Raw genomic sequence first — 20217 nt, 5'->3', positions numbered from 1 at the left:
AGGAATGACACAGTCAAATATGCTGACTCCGTTTTAGGACGATCACCACCCATCCAGCAAGCATATGCTGCCATGCAAGGCTGTTTCTCTGTGGCTCTTCCAAGATAATCTGGGTCAGTTTGACAGAACCTCTCCTCCCAGTTTCTCCTCTTAGCCTTGACAGAGAATTTACTTACCCCATTACTTTGCAGAGGTCCTGGTGGCTGAGAGAGGAGAAGGATTTACAGGGGAGAGGAAAGTTTTCATGGTATTTCAACTTCTGTTTCCTAAAAAAACCACCACCAAATACCATCTACTGCTTCTGCTGCAAACGCTTCTGGCTGGGTGCAACTGGAATAAGCAATGCTGTTGTGACCCAAGAAACCACTGCGTCACAACACAGTGCAGATCAAGGCAAAGTCCTCCACAAAACCCACAGAACAGCACCTGCTCTCTCATACACTCACTCAAATAAAAGACAGAGGCTTACCTTCCCCTCTGACCACTGGTTCACAGTACTTAGAAAAGTTGAGCGCTGCCTGCAGAAAGAAAAAGAATTAAATTTATTAAAAAGGCACCATATATCTGATCCAGCTACGGAATATAACTAGCAGAGTAAATCATTCCTTTGCAAAACCAACAAATTCTTTTTCAGTCAATAATTATGCCACTTGATTAGAAACAATATACTGTAAAACATGGCAACATTTCTATACCTTAAAATACAAACATAAGTAATTTATCACAGGTTACTTGAGCTAAGCAAAATCTGTTTACTCAGGGGCTGCTATTTTTTTTTTAAACTAACATAATTATTTAACATTATAAATGCAATAAAAATGTTTTCAAACTTTTTTTACTCCCTTCATTTTCAGAAAAAACTTTCTATTCCAGGAGCAGTTCAGCATGTTCTGCAGTAGGCCACACATACAGACACACAAGCAAAAATTATTTATTTGAAAAAAACAAGCAACCATAAAAAAACCTGCTAACACGTTCCATATTCAAACAAACTCCTTTTGCCTAAGGTAAGAGAAATTTTTGACCACACTGTAATCTAGAAAATGCTTAAATCAATATCACACAGAATTTCATAAAATAACAATCCTCAGATTTCATTCTCCTTTTGTCCCACTACACTTTAATAAATCTCTGTGCTAGTATACAAAACTCAATGCAGTAACTTCCACATATAAACCCAATAAAATTCCAGAATGTATTATTAATAATCACACATAATGGAATACACATTTAGAGTCTCTACTAGACAGCGAAGAGTTGTTCAGAAGCCTACAGCAGTTGTACGTGTCTGTCACTATCTTCTAGAGAAGAGACTTGTCTCTCTCACAAAAAGAATTTAGGGTCCAATTAAGTATGTATTTTCATAATACATACAAACACATGAACAGAGCATCTAAAGCTAAAGAAATTCTCATAAGCAGAGTCACTCAAGTACATGTCTGCAAGAACTGTGACCCTGGTTTCTACTTGTGTCTCCAGCAACCTCATTTAAATATAAAACCTGTATGGTTAATAGGTAAGTTCAGCTGAAGTGTAGCAACATGTTCCCAAGGGAAATGGAGGCAGAACATTCAGATCATCTCTTTAGCACTGATTTGTTCACTGGCCATTAGTAAAATTTCCCCGTATGGAGTATAGTTACTTAAATAATAATCTGATGAGCTAATTACTTGTTACTGTTATTAAGCTTTTCTTATGCAAAGGCCACCATCAAGTAACTGTCATTTTTCTTCTCCTAAGTTTGTTTACTATTACATTATTCAATTGACATATGGTTAAAACTCCTTTTTCCAAATACCATCAATCTATTACCAGAAAACCACACAGCACTGGAAGCCCTTTACAGCCACCTGTACAACTGCAACCTTTGTTATGGATTTTTAGGGAAACTGCATTTTGAGCTAACACATTCTTAGAGAACAGATTTACATTACATATAAGGAAGAAATTTTTTACAATGAGGGTGGTGAGACACTGAAACAGGCTGCCAAGAGAAACTGTGAACGCCCCATCCCTGCAAGTGTTCAAGGTTGGGATGGATGGAGCTTCGAGCAACCTGGTCTAGTGTAAGGTGTTCCTGTTCATGGCAGAGGGGCTGGACTAGATAACCTTTAAAAGCCCCTTCTAATCTAATCCATTCTATGATTCTCTGATTTTCTTTTTGTCCATATGCAACAATAAATCTAGACTTTCAGAGCTCATTTGGCAGAAGACACCCCAAACCAAAACAGTAACTCTAAAGAAGCTCATCTCACCAGATGCCGAAGTTCTTTCAGGTCCCTACAAACCATGTAGAAGACACCAAGCAGAATATTGATATATGCAGCATAGAAATCTGCGGTATATTCTGGGGGATGATTCTGAGACAAGATCTTCTGCAGATGTCCTGTTTAAACAAAAATAAATTTTGTTTATTTAAAGCCAACTTAATAACCTGACCACATCTTAAAAGTGGAAAAACAAACTATAATCATCACTTAAAAACACCCCAACAAAACCCACCAAAAACCATACTGCTTTAAAGAACCAGCAAATACAATGGAACCAAAACATTACTTTGAGATGTTTTGGCAAGTGGAAATAGACAACTCTTTTGGAGGTTGTGTGAATACAGACTTTTACATTCCAGTAGCTATTACATATTCTGGATTCTGCAAAAGGCCCACTGATAAACATGGAAAAAACTTTTGAATGTTCTTTGACCAAGTATTATACAATCCTCAAAAAGCAGATTTTAGAATTAGTTTACCTATGCTGTAATCAGGAAAATACAAAGTGAGTGGATCAAAGCATCCCACGTTTGGACGGAACAGTTCCCACACTATTTCACTGAGCAGGACAACTGTCACATTACTGTCAGTCTGTAGAGGCAGGAGAAAAAAAAATGAAAGAGAGAGCAACAGGCAGAGAGAACAAAATAACAGTGCATGCTATAGCATCAATGAGAAAAATTATTATTGTGACTTTTCTGTTCCACAAAATCATCAAATTTACAGTTTAATACAAATTACTAGCATAGTAATAAAGCTTCAGCTGGTCTAATCAAGCAGCTCATACATTTGCAAATTTTCATAATTATATGATATTTCTCTGCATCCTTTGCCATTTCACTGACATATAAGCTCTGTGGGGTGGTACAGCTCTGGTACTACACAATACCTAATATATTCCACCCCTTACTCCCAAAATTAAGAGAGTATTTTACTTTGGTAATTAAACCCAGATTTTCAGAGCAAACAGGAAAAGTTAAGAAGCAAAAGAAAGCTCAGCACTTCTGAAACCAAGCTCTCTTCAATGTTATTTTAGAGGTAATCTGGTCTTTAAAAACAAACACACACATCCCAAAACAAAAATGTAGTATTACCTGTCTACTCTCCCAACTGTGTTACTAGTTACGAACAACAACTGTTCATAATAACATATTCTTTTTAACCAAGTTTTTATTGACAAACTACTTACCTCGAGTTTGATGTTTTGGTCAGTAGGTAACAAAACGCTTCATATTAAAATAATATTCCTTATTTCGGTCACCCTTCAAAATATTAGCTATTTAGTACAAAACTAACTGTCTGTGAAGATGATGGGTCATTCTCCCTTTTTGCAAGGTTTTTGCAACCATACTAGAAATTCTGCACAACAAAAGATGCTTGTAAATATGGTTCTTCAAGAAAGACATTTGAAAACTATTGAGGCACTTCAATAAAACAAAAGGAAGGAACCTGACTAAACTGACACTGCTGTGAATATGAGCTGTGAATTACCTGAAAAAAAGTTTAAATGCTATTCCCTTCCCTGAAACTGAGGGAGAATCTTCCTTTTACTTACTCTTCCCACTTCTTGTCCAAGTGGTACTCACCCATATTCTTTACTGTTCCTTCTTCCTCTGTTTTTAAGGAACTTTTTTTCCTTTTAACACAAAGCATCTTTCTGTGGATTTCTTTCAGTGGTGCTCCTCTCCCAAACCTAGTGTTTTAGTTGACAGAAGTACTAAGGTATGTTCAGTTCAGTTCCTGACTGATCTTCCAACATGAAAAACTTAAGTAATTCCCACCACAATCCTCACAGAAATCAAGCATCCAATAACCTATTCTTCATCAGCAATCCTCCAGTCCCATGAAATCCTTCACAATTTGTCTCCTTTCACTGCAGGAAAGGAAGCAATGCAGTAGATTTGCACCTCCAACATTGCTCTGCAACATAAGCTGCTTTAGAAAGCCTCAGTCCAGAATCCAGAATTTAAGCAACTGGAATATCAGCATTCAGGAAACAAACTTATTTGGAGGTTACTTTTGAATTTGAGGGTGTTTCTCTGGCATATTTAAGTCTTAGTCTATGGTTTTTTGGTCCCTGAACAGCAATCATAGATCCAAGCTTTTCTCTGCAGAACAGGTTGTTTCTGCTTCAAGAGCAGTAAAGTCCAGAACATGGCCAGAACAGACAAAAAGACCCAGAAAATGCACCAGCTGCCAGGATTAAGAATAGAGCTGTGAATCAGTCTTCTTTCAGAAAATAGAGAATCAATGTCACCAGAAGATTAAGAGCACCACACAAAAGTCTCGAGATAAGTATAATTTCAGCTATTTAGATGTTCAGACATTTCAAAGTAACAGCATCTTCTGGTTTTGTCTTCAGCTTCTTTTCAGAGAATGCACCATTTTTCCTTATTCCAAGGCAAAAAGCTTGGATGCTTCAGAAGTGAGAAAGGGAGACACACAATGGTTTACTCCAATCAGAAACTCACTGCAGTGCAATTCCAGAAGAAGTGTAAAAAACTCTCTACCAACACATTCACAGCTGCTGAGCTGTGCAGCTCCACCCAAAGTAACTGGTAGTCCACTGCAAATCTCATTCTTAAAAATAAAAAAGTAATGTAGAAAAGACAGCATGTATCTGACACCAGCATCAAAAGAATCTACAACACATCAGATACTGTAAAATAATATACCATTAAACCCAATTAAAGAAAAAGTGTAATAAAAACCTGACAGTGTTTAAATTCTGGTTTGGTTTCTAGTTTTGATCACTGCTTTTGGGGGGTAAGGGTTAATTTTGCAACTTTTCTTGTCTAAGGAATCGTTACCTTTATCTGTGAGCCTAGATGGACAGATACCACATGTTCAATTACTTTCAATACACAGGACACATACATATTTTTTCCAGATACTTACTAACTCTTGAAGCCTAAGAAATGCTGGCAGGATGTTTGCTTCCATTTCCCTCAGCTGTTCTGCTCTATCCAGTACCTTTTAACAAAACAATATGATATAGACAATGTCGACTTCCATTCTCATACGGACTTAAAATTAATTCTTAGGTGCTGGAAACTGAATTGGAGAGATTATTGCTTCCAATGTGCTGCCAGGAAGCCCAAGCAGTTCTGCATCCAAAAAAATACAATCCCCAGAAAAGCAACATTCTCATGCCTTATGGCAGTGAGAATTAATACTTAAGTATACCAGTCAGAAATACCACTGACAAAGTCATGATATCATTATCAACCACTGAAAGCTCAATTTTTGCCCAAAATTCTTATTATTTTTTCAAACTTACACATAGTACTGTAGCACTGTTACTACAAGTTTACTCTAGGAGAGTTATCTTTTCCCACTACGGAATTATTTTTCACAAATGAGTAAGAGCTGATATTTTAGAAGAAATTAGCTATCATCTGGAATTCACTGAACTGAATTTTGAGGGAAACTTTTCTTGTCATAGTTTGCAGCCTAGAAAATTAGAGGATTTACTGCATGCAAACCTCACATAGCAGCAACAGATATGTAACATGTACAGCTTAAACAGGAAACGCTTTAAGCTAAATTAACATTTTGGAGCCTGGAGAATAAAAACAGAAGCACAAAAACATGCATGGTTATCCTCTGGCAAAAACAATGTGTATTCTCAGTACACTTAAAATCTTGACAAGAATGAAAAAAGAGAGTAGAAAGACATCTTCTGTGGTTTATTTACTACTTGCAATATAAATCTAAATTCTGAAGTTCATTACTTCTTTTGAGTTACTGCTGTTGAAAGAAAAACTCTAGGCCCCTAGAAAATTATATTTTTCTATCCTATTACATATTCTGTTGCCCACAGTAAGGAAAAGAATTTATGTGGACAACCAAGTATTTCATGAAAATATTATTTAAAAATATTGTTGTATCTCTGCAACAATATCTCACACTTCTTGGGAATTTATTTAAAACTACAATACAATATATGACTTTATATTGACATCTGTATTTGGTTCATATAATAAATGACTTCAGGAATGAAGACTGTACTACACAACTGACCAAATAGAGGCTATATATTTTTACTAATAAAATACTGCTTATTGGACCCTGTGACATGCAGCTACCAAACACAAAGCTTAAAGGTCTTGACCTAAGTGGATCATACTTTTTAGTTAAATGGGAAACAAACTACAGTTTCTACAGCAGAAAATATACTGTGACCCTGGCTTGTGGAGTATGTCAAATGGTTCACAGAAACAGTCTATCCCCAGGCCTATGAGTCTACGCTTTATTCTTTAGTGTCAATACAGACTTGTCACCCTTCAATTTTTTAAAACAACTATACATTTAGAACTGGCTACTCATTTACATTAAAAACAGTAGCTTGTTACTTCTGTAAAGTGCTAAATATTGTAAATGTCTGAATGACTACAAGTTATATCAGGTAGTTAAAATGAATAAATTCATTTTGCATAAGTAATCACAAGCATTCAGCACCCATACTTGGGTTAAGAGAAACATTAAGGACTCTTTGTTTGAAAGTAAACATTTATCTTAATTTACTCTGAGTTAACTGAGTTGAAATAGTACATTATTTACAACTGAAATTAGAGTAAGTTAGCATTGTCAGTTTATGTTACCAGTATGCTGGTCCTTCCATCAGCCTCAGTTTAAAACACTCTACAATAAATCCAGATGACATAGGTTAATAAACATGAATTGATTTCTCCCATTCCTGTCCTCATGCAGAAAGGAACTGAAACACTAATTTAATACTTAATTCTTCTGATGCAACAACTATTTTCATGATACAACTGAACCTTAACAGTTATTCAATGGTTTGTTTTCTTTAACCAATTGTTCAAGAACTTTCTAATTTTCTGAGTGATGCCAATTTATATAGTATACATGAAGAATTCTTTACTGATGTAGAACAGTTTTTTAATCCAAATACTAATTTGAAAGTAAAATTTTAGTATAAAAAGTATTTTGTGAAACTCACTAAAGGTTATTATAAAGAAAGATAAATTTTGTCCTTATGGAATTGCTGAAGAATGTCAATACCACTTTTGTGATGGTAAATTAAATTGTCTATTTATAATTTATCTGTTTTAAGTGTTGGTGGTACATTTTTTCCTTCATTCAATTTCTAAGAAGTATGTAAAATTTAATAACTTTGTGACCTGTAGGAAACTATGAGATAGTACTGTTTCCACTAGACATAATATGAAGTTATTTAACTCAGTGGTTGAGTATTTTGAAATGGAAATGAAACTTATTCAACTGTAACCTGTGAAACAGAATGAAGCATGATCAGTATAATTATGGACTTCTTGTCTGACTGCAAAAAAACCCCAAAGCATTATGGGCACATCAATTGCTGTGAGAAACATGTAGAGTGATTACCAGGGTCATTAAGCTTTCAATCTTGAACCACTTTCATGTTTTCTTAAATAATCAATTTCACCTCTTTCAAAACTGGCCTGAAATGTCAGTCCATATCTTCTGCAGGTCCACAATGTATACATTCATTTACACATCACTAATATTATGGTCTTCATATTGTCCTTTCATCAGACTTCTTGTATGACTGAAATGTCTTTCCTACGTTCATCTCCTGGCACAATAAATGCTGTTATACTCCTTTATGTAGTTAAGATTATCACAGTTAAAAAAAGAACTTAAACCAAATCCTAACTTCTAGTAATACATTGATTCAATCATTCCTGCAATCTAAAATCTGATAATTTTTCCTGCAGTCTGCCTGTTTATTCCCTTTGAGTATATCATCATTTTTTTTCATTGCAGTCTTTTTTTCCATCTTAACTTTAAAACTACAGTTCTTGCCTCTGAGGGCCACAAATGTAGTTGAAGAAGTAAGATCTCAAAAGCACTTTTACAGAGGAAGTTATACATTTTAGTTCCTTAATATAAGTTCTAACTATTCTAGCCAACCAAGCCTTGTCATTTGCATACTCCATAAGTCCCTTCTGCCCTATTCCCAACCTCTGCTTTCTCATTTGTGAAGCTGTTTTCACAAGGAAACAGATATGCATGACTTACTACTAATAAAACAAATTCAGGCTCTCTGTATTTAAATACTCTGTAACACTATTACATCCCCAATTTAAATGTGAGGTATAATTTATGTTGTTAGTTATGCTACAGAGTTATTGTGTATAAAAAATTCTGAAAGCAGGAAAAACAAAGAACCTCCTCTAAAGCCTGTAAACCAACTGAAAGAGTCCAACCACTACCAACAGATTCTGAATGAGGTCTATGCAGAAATTTTGTGAAAACTGTTCTATAAGGCACACATTTCCCAATAACAATTACTTACTCCCTCTTAACAGGAACAAAACTGGACATCAAAATTAAATTACTTACAATGTACAATGTTTGATCTTGAAGCCCTCGACTCACAAGAGCCTGTTTAAACAGACGTACAAAGTCATTGAAAGTATCACAAGGCACAGGAGAGGTTGGTTCTGTTTCACAAGAACAGCTTTGCAACTGGATGAGAATTTCTTCTAAAAGAAGCCGTGATGTAAAGCATTCCACACAGTTCACAAACACATGAGGAAGCTGAGGAGGATAAAAAAAATGATACAACTTTATTTGGCTTTTTCAGTGTAAACACTCCAGAATCACTTTTCTCTTCCGGATGACACAATCAGTGAAACAGAAAATAAAGCATAAACCAAAAAAACTTGTAAAAAAAGACATAATCAATTATGTACCTAGTCAAAATATTATCTATCACAAAGTGAAGACAGATGTGATGTATCTTCAAATGGAACAGTGTATCTTCTAAATATGTTTAAAAACTGAAACACACGGTATATCTTTTAACTATGTTTAAAAACTGTGAGCAACACATAAAAAGAAAACCAAATAGCATTTAGTTCAAAGAAATTTAGACAACTGTAACACATTACAGTAAAATGGTCCACTACAAATTACATCTAGATAACACAGATGTGTCAAACATATTACAAAGAGAGTAATCTAGGAGTACACTCCCTAGAATTACTCTGTTTTTGGCATTCAATGCATACAAATATAAACTATGAGCTTCTACATTAGACTCGTGTTCAGCATGATTGTGCACAACATTTTTAGAAAACCAGATCTTTGCAGAGCAAAGAGCTTGTGAAAAAACCAGAGTATGAGATACATTGTAAGTATTGAATAGTAATATTACTTAGTAATATTGAAAAGCTACTGTAATTTGCCTTTAAATAGAAGATACTACAAACTAAAAAATAGTACCAGTATTCAAACCTACATAAGGCAAAAAAAGATAATTTTCTGGCAACTCTGTTTTTCAGAAATAGCTTATCTGCATAGCTCCATAATCTCTGGTAAGGCATATGGTCTTTTTCACACTTAACATTAAAACCTCTGGAAAACATTAGTCACTGGGATGCAGGAATGTGTTTGTCTATAACAAAAAAAAAAAAAAAAAAAACCAAAAAAACCCAAACCACAACCACAAGTACTTCAATCCAGTCTTTCTGTGTAAAATACAATATATGGCATGTGATTCAGCAGATGTGGGGAAGTGTGGGTACATGCTGGCAATCCACTCACACAGCATGCAATAAAAAGCTGTTTTTATGACTTTGAACACCATTAAAAGAAAGGGGCTACATGTCCCAAAGCAGCTATTCAAAGTGCTGCACCTCCATAGCAGAAGGAATGCTGAGTGTCTCAGATGTGATTCACAACACCACATAACATAGGAGACACCTATACTTGGCAAAAGGAAGTTCTGTAGAGAGAGTTGCTGCTTAAATCCTACTGCTTGCCAGGGCCAGGCCACATCTTTGGATATGCTGCAAGTGGGTAGCACAGTGCTACGAGCACTGCACGAAAGGATACTGCATGGAAGAGGATAATAACCCCCCTCTTCTGCTCTTCTCCCTCTGCAGAATTTTTAATGAGGAGGGCTTCTGCATAAAACCCATTCCTGCAGATAAGTGCACTCTAGGTGAGCCAAAAGTATCAGGGCTATGAGAACACACAAGTGGAAATTCATGGTTTAAGCATGAAGTAGGCACCCGTCATTGGATTTAAAATCCCTTAAGTTCCTGACTGACAAAAACACTAACATTAACAGGTTTAAATGGAAATTTCTGTGATGACATTCTTCAACTTAGATGGACTTTATAACATGTTTTGGGAAACATTACAACAGAGGATAAAACCAGCACGAACATACACATTCACTAATAGAAAAAGAAGGGCCACAGAAGTGGCAAGAACCCAGTGCTTAAGTATTTAGCCAGCACTGACCAGAGAGGGACTGATGTGGACTTACGGCCATGGTTCTCTACATCATTCCTCAAGATAACTATTTTTCCAAGAAACACACATTCAGCCACAATGACCCACTACTTCTACGTAGTTCAGATTCTCACATGGTGTTTAAAGAAAAGAGTAGGTTTCTCTGCCTGCAGCCCTTGCAGCTGAAATAAGTCCTTTCATGACAAACTTTCTACTTCAGGTCAGTAACGCACAACAACTCCAGTACTGATCAAGGATATAACTCATCCCCCAGTGGCCAGCATTAAAGTAGCATTCTTCCTTAACAATTGAGAGGAAGATAGTTGATAGTCCCAGCTTCCTAGGAACATAAGGCTCCAAATTCAAAACTGCACAATGGATTCTCAGTGATTTCCACTTCACATACTTCAACATCATCTGCTTTATGAGTTCTCCTTGACCTATATCTTACTTACTCCTACACTGTTTCCTAGGAGCAAGAATCCAGAGGAAGTTTGGCTTGGATGGCAAAGCTGAAATAGAACATACAGTCCCAGCACTTCTGAAAGCAATGTTCACCCCAGAGGAAGCAGCAACAGTAGTGACATAGGACAGTAAGAGCCATGCTGCCAGCAAAAGACCTGGCGATGCCAAGCTTAGTAAACACGAACACACCTGGAGAATTGATTTTATTACATTCAAAACTGTGAATGGCATCCTGTTTCATAGGGGTTTTAATTTATGATGTATATCAAGCTGTGTTTGAAGGATCTAGAATAAAGTAAAGTACACAAAATTTGTATTTTCAAACAGGTTCTGAAAAGATAATAATAAAAGGGGCTATCAGCACACTTTTCCCATTTAGAGCAAAAGAACAGTCGTTTATTGTTCAGGAATTAAACAGATTGTTCCTATGCAACATTGCACTCGTGCACTGTTTCTTTTTCAAAGTTTCAGATTTTCCTGCTTCTACAAGAACTAACCAAATTTACTGCAATGAATACAACATTCACAAGTCTGCAAAAACAACTAACCATATCAGAAACAATGGCAATTGTGTGGTGTTCAGACAGTGATTTTCACCATTCCAGGCTCACTTTCTTTTTCAGTGAACATGTACAGCTTGTTGTGTTTGCTTTGAATGCTTTTAACAACTTCATTAAGCTTAAGCTTCGAGGCTTACATTTAAATAGATTGTACACATCCAACTGAATTTAATTAAAATGAGTTTGTCAATACAAAACAAATAAACAAAAAATCCACTACTGCTAATTCTTCTCACTGTTCTTCAAGTACTCTCTCACTCTTTTTTGTATACACATAAAAGTAGTTTAAAGGAGAATATCACAAGAAGATTCAAAAGAAGGTGTAGTGTAAGTGACTGCAGATTGAACTGGAATCATCAATACTTACATGTCACTGGAGTTATTTCAGCCTAAGTCATGCAAACAAGCTGAACAATATTTGACTTTTTTATCTTTCTTGAACTTTCTTACAAAAGTTATTATGATTTATATTATATCTCAGTAGCACCAATTTCATTTTATCCTAAATGCACTAGTGAGAAGAGTGATGCATTCATGACACAGTTAAGTGGAGCAGAAGAATCAGGAAGTCAGAAATAGCTGAGAAAACAAGCCATTTTCAGAAAGTAGAGGCTATTTCAAGAAATCATCTGTTATAAATAAATTGTAAATTCAATATCTATTGTGAACATTCTTACCTGTAAGGTCTTTAGAAGAGTTTGCATCACATAAGTCTTTCCACTAGATGTATGTCCGTAGATAAAAATGGATGGAAAACTAAATTGCTGACGCTAGGGAAAAAAAATTGTTGCTGTTTCAATTCTTCTTTTTCATTCAACAGATAAAAGAAAAATTACCTTTTAAACCAAGGCATTAAATATAAAATACAGCAATTATTATGGAATCAAAAGATCAAGTCTTATGTTTCATCCTCACTGAAATGATGGGAGGATAACTCACAAGAATCAAGTATCACACAACTGCCAGTGAAACTGCTGTAATAAACAACAGAAACACAGAGAGTAACTCATATTACATAACTGAAAGGAAATCTTGGGAAGTACAAATTGCAAGCCATACATTATCTTAACTCATGCAAATTGCTTTTCTTTTCATTAGTACTAAACAGAAAAAAAATGGTGGAGGAGGTGGTAAAGGAGCTGGCTCTTCTCTCACAAGGCAATATTTGATGTAAGACATCTAGGTATTTAATAGTCCTGATGCTGTATATTTAATGTAATTTTTTTTTTACATACAAGGAAAATAATTGTTCTCTTTGTTTCATTCTGAACAGGCACTTATCTTTGTTTTCTTCTCATTCCTAAGGATCTCAAACACTGACTTAAAAATGAATACAAAAATAAAATGGATACTTTTATGAAAAACAATAATATTCAATTAATGCAAGATGAAGCCACTCTTGCACAATATATGCAGGTACTCTAACCTGCATATTTATCAAGAATTTAAGTATCTATTTTCAAGAAAAGTTGCTGCCACTATGCTTGTAATATATATATATAAAACTTGAATGCCGTAATTTGATGGTATTATTGTTATCCATAATTAAAGGCAGAACCAGAAACAGATACGAATTTCCATTTTGTTAGCTGAATGTAAACAGACATATCAAGTTTGCAGATAAAAATCCCCACTACTTTTTAACACAAGCTTAGTGAAGCAGTAACAGAATCAATTAACAAGCCAGTGATTTCTGAATTTTGTGACCAGCCACAGAACTACTAAGAATCAGACCAACTCAATGTACTTAGAATTCAGGCACTCAGATAGTAGATTAATGGGTCAAAACCAAACAGAATTTCTACACTGCAAGTAAAAAAAAAAAAAAAAATAAATTTAGACTAGGCAAGAAGAGACTCCCTGGTACTAACTGGAAAAGATGGAACAAAGTCATGGCAAAATCAGGCTTCAGAGAGAGCAAGGCATAAATAGGTGTGGTTTTCATAAGACAGCTTTCAACCTCCTAAAGGACCAGAATCCAATTGCCAAACAGCAATATTAAGTATGAGTAGCAAAAAATAAAAGTATAGTGAAGAGACAACAAAAGTATATTCACAATGACATCACAAAAATGCCCCTACATTTCTATTCTCCCCTCTGAAACAGCAGAATGTCTTTGTTCTAGTCAAACATACAGAACAAAAAACACTACCTCTCCAAATATTGACAGCAACATGGACACCTGGGATTCTCGACAAGGCACCAAACCTTCCAAGTGAAGCAGTGCAGCTGCTGGGTATGCTGGATGTTCAAGATTAGGCATTTTGATATTTCTGCAGCTAAGTCACCTAAACATGCAGGTCCCTTTTGTGGTTTAGAGACAAGAAATAAAGTGATCTGGAAAATAAGAAGTTTTCATTATCATTTGTTTTCATATGCATAAAAAGAAAATGAACAGGAATTGATAAATAATCTAAACATACTACTAGCTCAGGATAATGGTATAATTATGACAGACTTAAAAGACTTCAGAAAAATTGAACTTAACTGTGTGAGGCATTATACAGACATTTTCACATCAGACAGAATCAAAAAAAATCAAATAAAAAGGAAAAGGCATATAGGATATGACCAAATCAATATAAGAAGGAATTGTCATAGTTTAGTTAACTGGAGAAATACATATTTAGTTCTGATTTTATATGCATTTAAAAGTAGCAAGGGAATAAAATGAGGAAAGTAGATTAGTCACAGATCATCACCTCCATGAACAGGCAATAAACTAGGATTTACAAGTAATAGGGAAGAGGTAGGGCATAAGGAAAGATGAAGATGACAAAATAATAGCTCTTTGACCGCTAATAGGAACACTTAGAATAGAATCATAGAATCGACCGGGTTGGAAAAGACCTCCGAGATCATCAAGTCCAACCTCTGATCCAACACTGCCGTGGTTGCTAGACCGTGGCACTAAGTGTCACATCCAGTCTCGTCTTAAAAACCTCCAGGGACGGTGAATCCACCACCTCCCTGGGCAGCCCATTCCAATGCCTGATTACTCTCCCTGTAAAAAATTCTTTCCTAATATTCAACCTAAACCTCCCCTGGCACAGCTTATGATCGTGCCCTCTTGTCCTACTGCAGGTTGCCTGGGAGAAGAGACCAACCCCCACCTGGCTACAACCTCCTGTCAGGGAGTTGTAGAGAGTGAGGAGGTCTCTCTCCCCTGAGCCTCCTCTTTTCCAGGCTAAACAACCCCAGCTCCCTCAGCCTCTCCTCATAGGACTTGTGCTTGAGTCCCTTCACCAGCCTTGTTGCTCTTCTCTGGACCTGCTCCAGCACCTCAATATCCTTCCTGAACTGAGGGGCCCAGAACAGGTGTGGCCTCACCAGCACTGAGTACAGGGGAAGAATCACTTCCCTGGACCTATTGGCCACACTGTTCCTGATAGAGGCCAGGATGCCATTGGCCTTCTTGGCCACCTGGGTACACTGCTGGCTCATGTTCAGCTTCCTGTCAATCCAAACTCCCAGGTCCCTTTCTGCCTGGCTGCTCTCCAGCCACTCTGTGCCCAGCCTGTAGCACTGCAGGGGGTTGTTGTGGCCAAAGGGCAGGACCCGGCACTTGGCCTCGTTGAACCTCATCCCGTTGGAATCAGACCATCTTTCCAGCTTGTCCAGGTCCCTCTAAAGAGCCCTCCTGACTTTCAGCAGATCAACACAACCCCCCAACTTGGTGTCATCTGCAAATGTGCCCAGCTTAAAATCAGCAGAGGCATATGAAGAAAACCCAGCTGATGGTAAAGACTGGAAATACTCCTTAAAACAAGCAGAAGCCCAAACCAGTTACATAAAACTAACATTAATTACAGTGTACCTTTTAGACAAGGTCTACACAATGAAAAACAAAGGTCTTGATTGCTGAAACACTGGGAAGGCTGGACTTTAGTGACTGAATATAGAAAAACACCTCAGTCAAAGACACTACTTTGTCTGCACTGCTAAAACTGCTGGAAAGACAGTACCTTTATCTGTAGTGATACACACAACATGCAGAGAGAGAACCTCAACAGTAACCTCAACAACTGGATTCTGACTTTGTCAGTCATAATATAACTTGGTAATCAAACAGAAAGTTTGGAAATTTCAGTAAGGCAATAAAAGTATTTCATCAGCTGATAGGAATATCTGCATGTTGCCAAGACAAAGATGATAAACAAAGCACTCCAAACACTTTTAAATGTAAGTACTTACAGCTAAATAGGTTATGCTGGGTATAAGTACACCACCAGAAAAAAGATTAGGTTGGCAGAAGGAGACCAGAAATAGCATGGGAAATGGAAAACAAACTGTTGTGAAGGAAAAAAGAAATAGTGGGTTGCAACAACAGGAGAGCTATTGGAATAGAAGAAGGTTCATAAAGACATATGTATTTATGGAAGTACTTAATAAAAGAGTTCCTTCTGGGGCCAATCTCTGTTAAGTATTTCCATAAATGCATTTGAGGAAAGATTTTTTTTTTTATTTTTACATTTTGCCTTCAGTGTTTTCTTAAGTAAAAGTTGGGATTGTAGAATCATTAACAGAAAAATAAGTGTCATTAATGAGGAAAAGGAAAAAAGGATATCTCTGATAACAGAAGTAATGCCCGTGTAACGAAATTCAGTACTTCAAATTACACCTCTTTGTAAGTAATCACATCACACCTAACAAGGACTACACTTAGGTATCAAAAAAAAAAAAGTGTGAAGTAACTTGAAAAATTATTTATTTATAAGTCAATCACATATTATGGAAAATCAAAGTAATGCTGCTTCTCAAACACCCCTGCACAGGACAACCTACACTAAACATATTTCAGCCACTGGATGAAAACCTACCTCGCTCCTGACTATATGTGTCTTAATCTTCAACAGGATCCCATCCCAGAGCTCACAAAGGAAACTATGTTTAGAGCAACACGTTCACAAAAGAACTAATTTAGATTAACTGGCAATGATAGCACAAGGACCAGTATCGGGCAAAGCTTGAATTCAGGGTGTTCCTGCCCGGGGAAGGTTGTACATGTGACTCCACCAAGACCAGGACGGAGCACAAGGCACTTAGTTTGCAGCTGACACCAAGTAAGGATGCTAAGAGCACAAGTTATGTTTGTGCTGGTTTACATAATGGCTGGTTTACATAATTTACGAGGACTCCTCTTAATTCACTGGTCCTAAAATACCTGCGCTTGGCAGCCTTTCTACGCTTTAGCACGGAAGATGAAAGACCTTAAAGAGATCAGCATGGTCCCGCGTCCCCTAGGGCCCCACAAGGCCCCCCTCCGGCACAGCCGTGCCCCGGCTGAGGGGGCAGGACGACCCCCGGCCATTACGGAGGGCGGCCCAAGGGCTCCTTCCGCCGCGCGTGTGGGAGGCTGACGGCGCCCCCAGCCCAGGGGGCAGTTCAGCCCGCGGCGGATCTCACTCCCGCACCGATTCCCAGGGGGAAAGCAGCAGCAGCAGGAGGAGGGCCGCTCCTTCTCCTCCTCACTCGGCTCCTTCCTTCCCGCCCGCCCCGGCTCCACTCACCGCCTCCTCACACGCTCCCGCCGTCGCGGCCCGCGCGCACCGCCCCCTCCGGCCCGCGCATGCGCCGCAGCGACCGCGGGTCCGCCTGGGGCGGTGCAGCAAAGGGCGGACAGGGCGGGAGGGGTGTGAGGGTGTTGTGCGGTTTATCCTACAGGGCCATCCCACGGGATAGCGTGTCTTGTCCCGCAGGGAGAGCCGGGGGGGAGTCCGCCGCTCCGGGAGAGGGGTCGTCTGGGCGCCTTAGGGCTGGGGCAGGGTCTTCTCCTACAGGGAGAGCCGTGAGGGGAGTCCGCTGCTCCCGGACTGCCCCACCCCGTCCGGGAGCTCCAGGGTAGAGAAGCTGTAGTATTATGAATTCTGTCCACTTCTTAATTTGAAACAAAAGGTGTGTTTCAAAGTGTCGTATCAAGGCATATGCTTTCCCAACAGAGTGAAATACTTTTTTCCTAGCTCTTGAAACCACGGAATCTCTTGGGGCAGATTGCTCTGCATACAGATAGGCCATGTGTCAGAAACAAAACCAAATATACTAACTGAAAGAAATCTCAGTAAGTCCACATTTGTATAACCCATGTCGGAGCTGAAATGAAGTACTTTGGGAGCAGTTCCTAGTGATGTTCAGAATTTGCATCTTCTATGCATTACTACTGAGAAAATCTGAAAGTTGGCTTTGAGTTGAGCAAGAATCCTAAAATGAGAGGTCAGTCTTTAAACATGTAGTTTTCGCTTCAGTGATTCTGTCGGAGAATTGATGGTTCAGGCTGCAGTTCCTCCCAAGATCAGTTCAACACAACATAAATCCATATTACCTGACAGGGGAGAGTCTCACTCTCCCTGTTGCATCCCCACTTCCACTCATATTCTGGTCCTAGGATTTGGGTGGTTACAGAGAGCTTGTTGAGGGAACCAGTCCAGCTGAAATCAAACCAAAAGAAAGCTACTTCAGTAACTGCAGCCTTGCTTTCAAAAGCCTGCTTATTAACTGAGTGGGATCACCACTGTCTCATTTAGTTTCTAGTCTGGAATTCAAACAAAATACCCAGTAATAATTCTGTTTATTAATCCAAAATGACACCATTATTATCATGAGGTAAAACTAAAAAAAAAAAAAAAAAAAGAAAAAATTGTTTCTGTATAGCTTTAATAATCTAAAATTATTAAGAAGATCGTTATTGATTTAAATGGTGGGACTATAAAACTATGTTTTCACAGAACCGACCTGAAGTAAGTAACACAAAGTTCTGTACTCTTAAATCTGCAAATGCAAAACTATTACAAAAGACTGCTGAACAGTTCTGCCAGTTACTCAGGCCTATTCCTACAGAAAGTCTCTGCTTCCCAGTAAAACCGCTTAAACTTAGTAAGTGTGACTTTTTATTTTCATTCAAGAGGCCAAAACTGGTTAGTAGCAGTTGCTAGAGATAGGATTCATGCCTAAGTATGTAGCTGGTTATGTGTAGTGTAATAAATTTTAGTTTATATCTTTCATCGACCACAATTTTCATTGATATTGTTACTCAATATGCATTTATGCAGAGCTTTAAGTTGTTTCTTAATTTATATTAAGCTGTCACATGCCTTTTTATCTTATTCTGACTGTGAGTTGCTCAGATACCAAATATATTCAAAATAAGAAAGCAAATAAAGGTTTGAAACCTGCATTTAACAGAGCAGGAGATAGTCCTTTCTCACTGTGTTTATGGTCAGATATTTTGTATTAATACTTTTTTGTCTCTGAAACTTATTTTCAATACAGGTAGTGAATAATTTTCATATAAGTTTTCTTATCTATAGTTCCAGTTCACCAATAAACTTAAATATAAAATGTGGTCATTTCGTTCAAATCACTGGGATTCCTCATTTCTTAAATTTATGTATTTAAGTGAATTACAGGATTATGTTCTTTAATTTGTATTTGTAGTTCTATATATATAAGGATAGAACACGCACGTATTTATCTAGATTCTGTATGTATGTAGAACTATATACAATATGTATATACAATATGTGCAGTATTTTTTTATTTCTCTCAGTCTTTTCAAGATACATTTTACCAGTGATGCCATTGTGCAGCATGCTATTGAGGCTGGACCTGTATTATTTTTTAGCAGTCTCTTCCTATTCCAGAAAGTCAATTCCAGCTGACAGAGGTGCAGAAAAGGGCTCTGACAAAGAGCAGGAAGAAATTATTGCTCTTGAAAGATGTTCTCTTGAAAGCACCACTGAGGTCGTTTAAGAAACGACTGCCACCACATTTCCGGCCTTCTTGGATGATACAGCTCTTTCAGCAGAGCAAGTGGAAAGGATAGTGTCATTACCTACCTTTACACAAGTCATCCTTTTAACTTAAATTCCCAGGTAAGGGTTATTTAAAATATACACTGGATGATTTTTCTTCCAAGTGGATGGAAAGATCTCAAGCGGTTACTGTGCACACAGTGGTAGAGATACAAACCCTAAACAATGAAAGAGGAAAGATACCTGCAGTAACTTTTAAAATGGTTTCAGCTTCGCCTGCTAATGGCTATCCGACACATCCTAAATAAGGATGGGATTTGAGCCTTGCTGAAGAATAGACACCAAGATGTTTTACTAAATGCCAGTGTTGTAACACAGCAAATAAATATTTTAGGTACAATACTGCAGTAAGGAGGAACACAAACTTTAGTAAAATACACTAAAAAAAAGCAAACTCCTTCATGTTTATCCAGATGGAAACCGGCCATTCCAATTGGTATTGGTTTGCAAGTTTGTTAGTTAAAATAATGCATAATTAAATAAGTAGTAAAAGAACATTTGAAGGGCAAAAGAATGCTGGACTAGATAACTTTGGTCTGTCTGAAGTACACCTACTGTGCTACAGGCTGTTCTGGGGAAAGTAGCTCTATGCACCAGCTGTAGAAAGGTGGTCAAATGGGTGATGAAGCAGTTTGAACACATTTTAAATGCCCATCAGAAGCCTAACAATTATTACTTAATGTCAGTTGAAGTCATAGAGAGGTATATAAATCTCTGTGCCAGCCCACATTGCACATGTAAATGCTAAAAGTTATTTGGTGCCTTCAGGGTATCAGCCTCCCTCCTCATTCTCCTGATATCGAAATGAGGAAGTTTGGGGTAGTTCAGCTGTGTAGTAGCAGATTTGGATGAAAGGACTCT

General features: G+C 37.5%; 1 protein-coding gene across 5 annotated transcripts in view; it reads right to left on the bottom strand.

Moving 5' to 3' along the window:
• The window catches only part of ORC5 (origin recognition complex subunit 5), a 68927-nt gene extending 49301 nt beyond the window's left edge, over positions 1-19626 (bottom strand). Inside the window, exons 1-9 of one of the 5 annotated variants that reach the window (XM_039379452.1) lie at positions 19381-19626; positions 17868-17973; positions 13701-13885; positions 12226-12318; positions 8622-8819; positions 5169-5243; positions 2750-2861; positions 2256-2386; positions 470-518 (exon numbers count right to left, since the gene is read on the bottom strand). In XM_039379452.1, coding sequence (XP_039235386.1) covers positions 470-518; positions 2256-2386; positions 2750-2861; positions 5169-5243; positions 8622-8819; positions 12226-12318; positions 13701-13811 — 769 coding nt within the window. In that variant the 5' untranslated portion in view covers positions 13812-13885; positions 17868-17973; positions 19381-19626. Of the gene's footprint in view, positions 1-469; positions 519-2255; positions 2387-2749; positions 2862-5168; positions 5244-8621; positions 8820-12225; positions 12319-13700; positions 13886-15742; positions 15784-16712; positions 16868-17058; positions 17088-17867; positions 17974-19380 lie in introns of those variants that run through there. The other 4 variants (XM_027751830.2, XM_027751829.2, XM_027751832.2 and 1 more) reach the window with 4 other exon arrangements.
• Positions 19627-20217: the final 591 nt, after the last annotated feature.

This window comes from Pipra filicauda, unplaced genomic scaffold, assembly GCF_003945595.2.
Source record: "Pipra filicauda isolate LSUMZ 115617 unplaced genomic scaffold, ASM394559v2 scaffold167_size3244652_pilon, whole genome shotgun sequence".
In the NCBI taxonomy this organism is placed as follows: domain Eukaryota; kingdom Metazoa; phylum Chordata; class Aves; order Passeriformes; family Pipridae; genus Pipra; species Pipra filicauda.
Note: the sequence above shows the minus strand (reverse complement) of the source record. Positions and strands in the feature narration are given on the sequence as shown.